This window comes from Heteronotia binoei, chromosome 21 (assembly GCF_032191835.1).
Source record: "Heteronotia binoei isolate CCM8104 ecotype False Entrance Well chromosome 21, APGP_CSIRO_Hbin_v1, whole genome shotgun sequence".
Taxonomy (NCBI): Eukaryota; Metazoa; Chordata; class Lepidosauria; order Squamata; family Gekkonidae; genus Heteronotia; species Heteronotia binoei.
This window is the reverse complement of record NC_083243.1, coordinates 21,508,566-21,518,951: the sequence shown is the minus strand read 5'-3', so window position 1 is coordinate 21,518,951 and position 10,386 is coordinate 21,508,566. Positions and strand designations below refer to the sequence as shown.

The following is a 10,386-nucleotide window of genomic DNA, read 5'->3' as shown; positions in this document are numbered from 1 at the left end:
GCTATCTGAAATTATTAATTACTTGCTATCAGAGGAGGAATTCTGGCAGGAGCTCCTTTGCATATTAGGCCACACACCCCGATGTAGCCAATCCTCCTGGAGCTTACAAGGCTCTTTTTTGTAAGCTCTCGGAGGATTGGCTACATCAAGGGTGTGTGGCCTAATATGCAAAGGATCTCCTGCTAGAATTCCAACTCCTGCTTGCTATTATTAATGAAACACCAAATATGAGCAGGTGTTGTACAATTTTTTTTTTAAAAAAGCCCAAACAAACACAGGCCCTGCCTGCAGGCTTACAATCTGAAATTAAGACTAGGCAACATTATGGCGGGAAGCAGAGTTAAAAGGAAGGCTGGTTGGTAAAAGCGAAGGGGAAGAGGCAGGGCTGGCATCAGCGTACCCTAAGGTGGGGCCCCTCCCGGAGCTCTTGGTGGGGCCCACTGCTGCTAAGTCCACCCACCAGCCTCCTTTGCCACCTATCTACATGCCTTTCCCTATCTGTTTGCTTGAAGCGCTCTCCCACCTTTACTCCCACTGGGGAAAGGCATCATGGGAGAACATGTGGTGTGTGTGTGGTGCAGAGTGGTGATGCTGCTGGTGGTCATGGCAGCAGCACTCCCAGCTGCATGGACCAGACAGAGGTGTTGGGGCAAGGGAGGGTAAGGGGCTTTAGGCCACTGAGCATGGGCAGTGGAAGGGTTTAAAGGCAGGGAGCACACAAGGTATGAGGGGGGCTGGTGGTGGGCAGACAAGGGCCTTTGGGCATTGTGTGTTCGGCCCCCTCAAAACCAGGGACTGCCCCTGGGAAGAGATGTGTCTTCAGGAAGCTGTTGAATATAGTATCCCAGGCACCAGAGAGGATGTTCCGGAAGTAGGGAGCTGCAGGGGTCAAGGGGAGCGAGCGGAACTTTTCAACCTCATCTCTACCTTCTGCATTTTACCAGACTGGTAATTTGTAATGGGGCTATACCAGGGGTGGCCAACGGTAGCTCTCCAGATATTTTTTGCCTGCAACTCCCATCAGCCCCAGCCAGCATGGCCAATGGCTGGGGTTGATGGGAGTTGTAGGCAAAAAACATCTGGAGAGCTACCGCTGGCCACCCCTGGGCTATACTGCTCCCCTAGGAGTGGAAGAAGATTTGCAATATTTGAGTGGCATTCAGAATGTACGGAGCCATTTGGGATTTTGGGCAGCTCCCCTTGCCAGTTGCAATGGTTTTCCGTTAGATGAACTCGCCGATGAAAAACTGCAAACATTAGACACGAACAGGGTGGATGGAAGTTGTTAAGTTTGCTTCTGAGTTTGATAACCCAAGGCGGGCAGGAGCACAAGTTAACGTGGGAGGAAAAATACCCAAAACAAACAAGGCCCCAGAACAAGGTCCTCTGTCATACCCAGCCTCCAAAACCGGAACAGAGTGCTGGAACACAGTAGTGGGCAACGAGAGCATACACAGAGAAATCAATACATAAGCACTTCTGCTATGTCAGAGCATCCACCCATAAATTCTACTCTCCCTTTGCTCCATTCTGCCTTCCAGTCAGCCTCTGCTTTGGACTGGTGGTGTGTACAGCGCTATCACCTTTCTCTGTAGAGCATGAGCGGATCATCTAATAATGCCCAAATCAGGGATGCAGCACACTCTCCAACTTCATGGGAGGCTGCCTGCTGCATCTCTGCATAAGCAACTGCTTTGAATGGTTTTCTACCAATTTGGAGGCATGGTCAGATCAGTAACTCATGGCAGATAGGTGGGGGGGGGGGCTTGTCAAACAGCAAGCTGTTCTGGATGCTCTAAACCTTTTGGGGTGGAAGTGAAGGGTGCCCTTAATTTTCTAGAGCACAGTGGTGGCAACCCATTCTGGGGCACTCCGTGTTGAAAAATTTCACCATCGAGCAATCAGCTACTGAATAAGGGAAACGATTAGAAAACCGTATTAAAATGGAACAAACGATTAAAATGGAGCGAACAATTAAAATCGAACGAATGATTAAAATCGAACGAACGAGCAATTAGTCCTGCTGGCAAGAGGGTTGTGCCAGAGGCCACAGTACAGTGATAAAGACTTCAACTAATTCTTTATTTAAACAATGGAATCGGATTCCTAATGCCCCTTCTCTTTGAGAATTTCCCTTAAAGCAGGATTCCGGGATGTGGTTTGATTTTTATATTGTCCCCTCCCTGCCCCCATTCCCGTACACCTAGATGCTATTCTGTTTTTTTCGGTAGATTCGGGGCAATGTTGCTTTGGAACCACATGATGCAGAACATGACACCCATCGTTTTAGGGAAAGTCTCATCAAATGCAAAACTCATAGAGTCCCGCAGAGGTATTTCCACGACTTCGATCAGCTCCCCTTCTTCCGGCTGCCCACCTCCTTTGCCGGTTTTCATCTCGTCGGTCACTTCTACATAAAATAAGGTCTGCTTCGATCCCGTCACACCGACTCCAGATCTTCAGATGAAAGGAGGTGAGGAGAGAGAGAAAAAAAGACGAAGAAATTGTGATATTTAGGTGTTTTTTTAAAAAAATAACTTTTACCTGATCAAAATGGGGAATATGACTCAATTACTCAACACACAGAGCTGCTGCAGAAAACTGTAACCCTGTGCCAAATGTTTCCCTTTCTTTCTTTCTTTCTTTCTTTCTTTCTTTCTTTCTTTCTTTCTTTCTTTCTTTCTTTCTTTCTTTCTTTCTTTCTTTCTTTCTTTCTTTCTCTCTCTCTTTCTTTCTTTCTCATCTTGCCCTGTGTATCAAAGCTCCCTCTATGCTGTGGAATCTTGGGAGCAAAAATTCTACATTGGGAGCTACTGGCGTTAAAGTTGTGACCTAGCAATTTGGCTGCTGCATAAATTAGTTTGTCCGAGGGCCATCCTACCTGAGCCAAGACAAAAATGTGTGACCCGGAGGCTAGAAAACTGTGAGCTGGCTCACACTAACTCAGCTCAGACGGAACGCTGCCCTGTATCCTAGTGTCATTATGCTGAACGTTTCCCTTATTCATGGTGTGATAAGGATGGCAGGGCACAGACTAAGCTGTATTGTGGAAGGGAGAGGGTGGAAGGAACTAGACGACACAGGGCTGCCATTTTGGGCAGGAGCCCTATGTTTCTTATAACTTAAAGTTTCTGATGGGTAGATGGGTTAGTCTGTCTGTGGCAGTAGAAAAGAGCCAGAGTCCAGTAGAACTTTAAAGACTAACAAAGTTTGTGACGGGGTATGAGCTTTTGTGAGTCACTGCTCACAATGTGACTCACAAAAGCTCCTACCCTGCCACAAACTTTGTTAGTCTTTAAGGTGCTACTGGACACTTGCTCTTTCCTACTTGAAGTTTCTCGTTCAGCATTTAGCTATTTGATGTGTTTTGATCGTAAGTATTTCATGTTAATTACCAGGGCTCTTTTTCTAGCAGGAGCTCCTCTGCATATTAGGCCACGCCCCCGTGATGTAGCCAATCCTCCAAGAGCTTAGAGGGCTCTTAGTACAGGGCCTACTGTGAGCTCCAGGATGATTGGCTACATAAGGGGGTGTGGCCTAATATGCTGAGGGGCTCCTGCTAGGAAAAAAGTCCTATTAATTACACACATGATGGCATAATTCCCTCCAATCGCTATATTTTATTACAGTCCCTCCGTAAATTACGTACAAATCTACTATATGTTATCTACTGATTCAGTTTTGCAATCCTAAACAGAGTTACACACCCTTCTAAGGACACTGGCTTCAAGGGCCACCGTAGGGTATTTCCAAGAATTATACTGTTAATCTCACGAGTGTTCACAGTCTGGCATTCACTCATAAATAAACTGGCTCTTGTGGTATACCCTGTAAACCTGTGGTACAAAAGTGCAAACCTGTGGTACAAACCCTGATTATTAATAAAATACAGTTTAGGAGAACGTACAATCCAGCCTTATCGAGAACATATCGAGCCGTGCTTATAAGCAAATACTAAATCACAGCCTTCTTTGTACTACAGTTCGAATCCTTGCAATGCAAACAATGGGCGAGCTGACGAGCGATTAACGTTCGTTCCCCAGGTAAATCTGTTGCCCCTTTATACAGTTCAGAGATAAGTGGCAGGTGCAGGAAATAAAGAAACACACAACAGAAGCAATTGACACAAAATTATATTACATTATACCATCTGCAGACAGGTGCACTGGCAGGTGATCTCACTCGGACTGGAAGTATGTTACGGCGAGGCTAACATGCTATTTATTCATAGGCTGTCAAGCAAAGGACTGCATTGTGCTCTATGTGGGGCCGTTAGCATACTGCCGCTGTTGGAAAACATCAAAGTAACCACCACCCCCCAATTTATGAAACTGAAGCACATGAAGTGAGATGCAAATTCTGGACTTCTAAAAAGCTTTTGAAGAACATTCCTGGTGTAAAGAAGACGACGGCATTGGATTTATATCCCGCCCTCCATTCTGAATCTCAGAGTCTCAGAGCGGCTCACAATCTCCTTTATCTTCCTCCCCCACAACAGACACCCTGTGAGGTGGGTGGGGCTGAGAGGGCTCCCACAGCAGCTGCCCTTTCAAGGACAACCTCCGCCAGAGCTATGGCTGACCCAAGGCCATCCCAGAAGCTGCAAGTGGAGGAGTGGGGAATCAAACCCGGTTCTCCCAGATAAGAGTCCGTACACCAAACTGGCTCTCTGTGGGTGGGGTCATCAGAGATGGCACCCCTAAGCAATCCTCAGGTGGTACAGCCCCAGCTTGATCCACAGCCTCCGTTGTTTCCCTGCCCTTCATATAAGCAGATGTCAAGTATGTCACCTTGTCTGTGAATTTCTTGGTAGCCCCTAGGGTAGAATTCTAGCAGGAGCTCCTTTGCATATTAGGCCACACACCCCTGATGTAGCCAATCCTCCAAGAGCTTACAAGGCTCTTTTTTGTGAGCTCTTGGAGGATTGGCTACATCAGGGGGTGTGGCCTAATATGCAAAGGAGCTCCTGCTATAATTCCACCCTTAGATAGCCCCATGCTCCAAAGTAACCATTTGACAAGCTGGGTGTTGGTGGTGGAAAGTGCTGTCAAAGCACATCTGATTTATGGAGACCCTGGTGGATTTTTCAAGGCAAGATATGTTCAGAGATAGAACCACAGAGTTGGAAGGGGTCTCCAGGGTCATCTAGTCCAACCCCCTGCACAATGCAGGAAATTCACAAGGACCTGCCCCTACACTCCCTGTGACCCCCTCCTCCAAGATCAGAAAACAAAACAAACCCCTCTCCAGGATCCCTGGCCAAATTGGCCTGGAAAAAAAAATATTGCCTGACCCCAAAGTAGCAATCAGCATTTCCTTGGGTGTGTAATAAAGAGCCATGAGAACTAAGCACTGATTTAACCCTTCCTATCCTCCTTCTCATGATCTGCCTAAGTTCACAGGATCTTCATTGCTGTCAGATGGCCATCTAGTCTCTGCTTAAAAACCTCCAAGGAAGGAGAGCCCACCACCTCCCGAGGAAGCCTGTTCCACTGAGGAACTGCTCCGACTGTCAGGAAGTTCTTCCTAATGGTTTGCCACTGCTTGCCTCTGAGTCACAACCTCGGTATTCCTTGGGAGTCTCCCGTCTGAATACTAGCCAGGGCCAACCCTGCTTAGCTTCCGAGATCTGATGTGAACCAGCTACCCTGAGCTATCTGGGTGAAGGTGAGGGCAGGACAAAAAGCTCCTGAAGCATTTTAGAGAGGCTGTTAAATTGAGCTACTTAGGATGCACATATGTGCAGGGGTGGAATTCTAGCAGGAGCTCCTTTGCATACTAGGCCACACCCCCTGATGGAGCCAATCCTCCGAGAGCTTACAAAAAAGAGCCTTGTAAGCTCTTGGAGGATTGGCTACATCAGGGGTGTGTGTGGCCTAATATGCAAAGGAGCTCCTGCTAGAATTCCACCCCTGCATATGGGGATTTCTGAAGCAATGAAATTCTGTTTTCCAACTGGAGAACAGTTGAGTTTCAGGTTTTATTTGGGGTACTGGGTTGCACATGTAGGCACTTTCTTTTTTGCTACTGAATGCATTGTTTTGCTTTGTTTGACCTTACTAACGAAAAAAGAAACGGTTATCTTGTAAAAATTTGAAATAAATAAATGCCTTTCTGAAATGCAAAGCGACCCCCTCCCGCCCCCCAAGTCACGAGCTTGGCTGCTGTCCTCCTCGTTTGATGTTGTCAGCAACATCTTCCATGCTGTTGAGGAAACAAACAATACTCAGCTAATGAAAGTACCAAGAGCTGGTTTACAGCAGCTCCTTAATATGTATTTTAATTTTTCAAACTAATTTTATTTGCAGTCCACCTTTCTCGCTGAGATTCAAGGCAGACTCGACAGGATAAATCAATGTAGTCCAAAAGGCTTTTTTTTTTTAGCAGGAGCTCCTTTGCATGTTAGGCCACACCCCTCTGATGTAGCCAATCCTCCTGGAGCTTAAAGGGATCTTCTTACAGGGCCTACTGAAAGCTCCAGGAAGATTGGCTACATCAAGGGGGTGTGGCCTAATATGCAAAGGAGCTCCTGCCACAAAAAAGCTCTGGTAGTCAATAGGATGAAGCATCTAATAAACAGATTAGCAGGACTAGGATTATGACCTTGTACCACTGGGGTTTTATGCTGGGGTGTTGGTGCGGATCCTCCCGCTCCACCCCAGTCTGGGTGGCCTGCATGGATCATGCGAGCATCTGTTAACTGCGCATGCGCTTGCTTTTCAACTGTCGATGTCCTGTAGGGGCGCTGGCACACAGACACTTCTTGCAGCTTCAAGTGATCTTGTTGGATGTTTTGAGCTGTCTGTTCCTCCGAGACACTGGACTGGTCTTCTTTCAAGCCTCCTGCCAGATGTGGACACCACACAGCCTGCAGTGGGCACCCTATCAGAGAGTGAATGGCTGAGCTGCCCCCAGCATCCGGTGGGTTGTTCACTCTTTGGACTCCTGATTACTTTTCTCACAGCTCACTTGTCTACCGCTTGGAAGTCACACGACTTACATAGTGTCATGATCCTGGGCCTAGTGAGGCCCGCAGGCTCCAGAGAAGCCTGCCTTGGAGTTATACTGAAAAGCGTACATTTCCCAGGATCCCTTCTGGCCCTCTGATTGGGTGGCAAGGTTTTGGAGTGAAACTGGCCCAGAGGGGGGTGGGACCTGGGAGGAGAACATAAAAGAGCCAAGCCCAGGCAGGGGGTGTTCTTTTCCTAGGAGGCAGAGCTGAGGGAGAGCTGCTGGAAGGAAGAGATCCTTGCCCTTAGAGGAAGGGTGAGTAGGTCCAGGTCTGACTGAGACAGTCTAGGGGCAGTAAGTCCAGATGTGTTAGGGCATTTATTTTCCCTTCACCCCTTTTACTGTTTAATGCACCTTGTTAGTTTATATTGCACTGAACTGATCTTTTAAATAAATCTTTTATTGTTGTTCACTCTGCCTGATCCTCACGCCTATCATTTGGCTAAAGGAGGCCTGAAGGGTTTAGGAGGGAACTCTGGGCCTTCTCAAGGGGAACCCTTAACCCAGAGTGGTGGCAGGAATTGGTAATACCCCCCTGAGTAGTGACACATGGAAACACTGATACAGGAAGGTGTTTTGAGGAACAGGGCAAATGCTGTATAACGGGAAGGGAATCAAGATGGCACTGAGATTAAGAACATACCAGTGGTCCATCTAGCCCAGTCTCCTGTTTCACAGAGCAGGCAACTAGCTGCCTAATGTCATAGGCGACGACAACCATGCCAAGCCAATGCCCAGCCTGTGACACCTCAAAGGGCCAACAAACAAGGCACAGCGGCCAAGGTCATCCCCTCATATTGCCTCCTAGCAGTGATATTCAGAGCTTAACTGTCTCTAGACATGGAAGTTCCCTTTAGCCACTGTGGCTAGTAGCCACTGACAGACTTAAAACAGTTTTGATGCTGCCTTTCCACCCGAACGGGGTCCCAAAGGTGGCATATGTAAAAAACATTACAAAACGGGAACATTTTAAAATTACAAAGCAATTCAATAAAAACACATCAGCACCACCAGAAACATGGAGGGGGGCCAATAACCTCAACTGGGACTACGTCAAACGAAACAGAACGTAGTTTTCATCTGCTGGCGGAAGATGCCGAAAGAGACAGAAAGATAAATCTCTTGGGGGGGGGGGGGCGGGGAGACTTCCCAAGCTTTGGACCTTTACTCCATGAATCTGTCAACCCCCTTTTAAAGCCATCTGTCCTTGTGCACCCCCGACTTGGATAGCCTAGGCTAGCCCCATCTCATATCTGAAGCTAAGCCATGGTCACTCCCTGGATTGAAGACTGCTAAGGAAGTCCAGAGTTGTTATACAGGAGCAGGCAATGGCAATCCACCTCTGCTCATCTCTTGCCTTGAAAACCCCACAGTTGATCGTAGTTCCCCTGTGGCTTGACAGCACTTCCTGCCAACACCCCACTGCTTGGGATTCATGTTCAACCAGACACCAAGTATATTTTCTGCACTTTTTAAATTAAGAAGACTGCAGATTTATACTCCGCCCTTCTCTCTGAATCAGAGTCTCAGAGCGGCTTACAATCTCCTTTATCTTCTTCCCCCTGTGAGGTGGGTGGGGCTGAGAGGGCTCTCACAGCAGCTGCCCTTTCAAGGACAAACCTCTGCCAGAGCAATGGCTGACCCAAGGCCATTCCAGCAGCTGCAAGTGGAGGAGTGGGGAATCAAACCCGGTTCTCCCAGACAAGAGTCCGCATACTTAACCACTACACAAAAAAATCCAGAACGCACGTTACTCAAGGCCATTCTGAATTTTGGGCTTGGAACTGCAACTTTTAAAAAAGCATTCCCTGTTCGTAAATGGGCCCCGGTACACCCTTCCTTGCGAACTCTTCCCTCATTGCTTCAGTTGGAAAAGGGAGAATGCGATGCTGTGCATGCCATCTCCATAGCTGTAACAGGTCCCTATAAGAATAATAAAAACAATACGGGCAATTTTTTTTTACCCCAAGCCTATGACTGCTTCCTCGAAAGTAAGTCCCACTGAGTTTAATAAGGCCAGGCTGCAGGCTTTGTTTCACGTGGAAGAAAGCATCTTTTCAACTGGCAAACCCGTTCTCTAATCTGGCTCCAAGGAGTAGCTAGAGACATCTCCTCCGTTTCACTTCCCCCCTCCCCCCCCCCCAGCAAAAGCTCATTAATCCAGCAGGAAACGACATTTGCCAGGATTGACAGCTGTGGATTTGTATTCAATTCCCAGGTTTTTTTCCTCCCCTTCCCTCTCCACTCTCCCTCATTTTTTTTTAAAAAAGCATGTCAGTGTCCACCTCAATAGAGTTGTCAAGAGGAAAGACTAAGAAAGTTTTGTTTTGCTTCAAAGCAGCCACCCTCTATACATTTAGACATGCATGTCCAAGTAGGGGAACAGATGCTTTTTTCACAAACCGGCAATCTGGGAAGGCAGAAGGCTCCAAGCACATTTTCATTTTAGATTATTTAATTCTTGACATTTCCTTAATTCCAAATACTAGACACATACTACACACACACACACACACAGAGTTGGTTACTTCTCTGATTTCTGACTGAATCTCAATTTTTTTAAAAAACTAAATTCCTTGTAAAATAGTCAGCTGTTGCAACAGCAAGGTTGGGATAAAAAAACCCACGTTCTAACATGCATCTTGTGTGTGTGTGTGTTTAAAGTCATCATACAATACCCCAAGTGCTACAAAATCATTGACTCTAGGAATTCCCAAACTGTGCGCTGTGAGGAACTACAAATGTAAGTCTTCTGTAAGGTATCCACGCTGGAGAGTGCCTACCACATCTCTGCATGATTCCATCAAGCAACCCTCACAGATAATGTATCAATTGTGCAGATCGAGCTTCTGTGATCTGGTGGGAAGTGTCAACTCCCCTTTTTAAGGTTTCAGATGTTTTGGTCAACCTGGGGGACCCCCCCCTCCAAATCTATATGTGGTCCAGGGCTTCAGACCCTGGAGAGCTGCTGCCAGTCTGAGTAGACAATACTGACTTTGATGGACCAAGGGTCTGATTCAGTATAAGGCAGCTTCATATGCTCATATGTTAAATATTTTGGGAAGGGATGGTGGCTCAGTGGTAGAGCATGTGCTTGGTAAGCAGAAGGTCCCAGGTTCAATCCCCGGCATCTCCAACTAAAAAGGGTCCAGGCAAATAGGTGTGGAAAACCTCAGCTTGAGACCCTGGAGAGCTGCTGCCAGTCTGAGTAGACAATACTGATTTTGATGGAACCAGGGTCTGATTCCGTAGAAGGCAGCTTCATATATATGTTCAATTACTATTTTTAATGTGCTTTTACAAGTGCATTTTGGTTCTCATTTTAATTGCTTTTATGATACCTTTTTAAAAACCGTGGGGCAGAAAGGCGAAGCA

At 46.9% G+C, this 10,386-nt stretch overlaps 1 protein-coding gene across 2 annotated transcripts in view; it reads right to left on the bottom strand.

The window, feature by feature from the left end:
• Nucleotides 1-2,063: 2,063 nt before the first annotated feature.
• Nucleotides 2,064-10,386, bottom strand: part of NUDT14 (nudix hydrolase 14) — a 108,810-nt gene continuing 100,487 nt past the window's right edge. For both annotated transcript variants that reach the window (XM_060261908.1, XM_060261909.1), the window contains exon 5: nt 2,064-2,457. In XM_060261908.1, the coding sequence (XP_060117891.1) occupies nt 2,211-2,457 (247 nt within the window). In that variant the 3' untranslated portion in view covers nt 2,064-2,210. The remainder of the gene's footprint in view (nt 2,458-10,386) is intronic.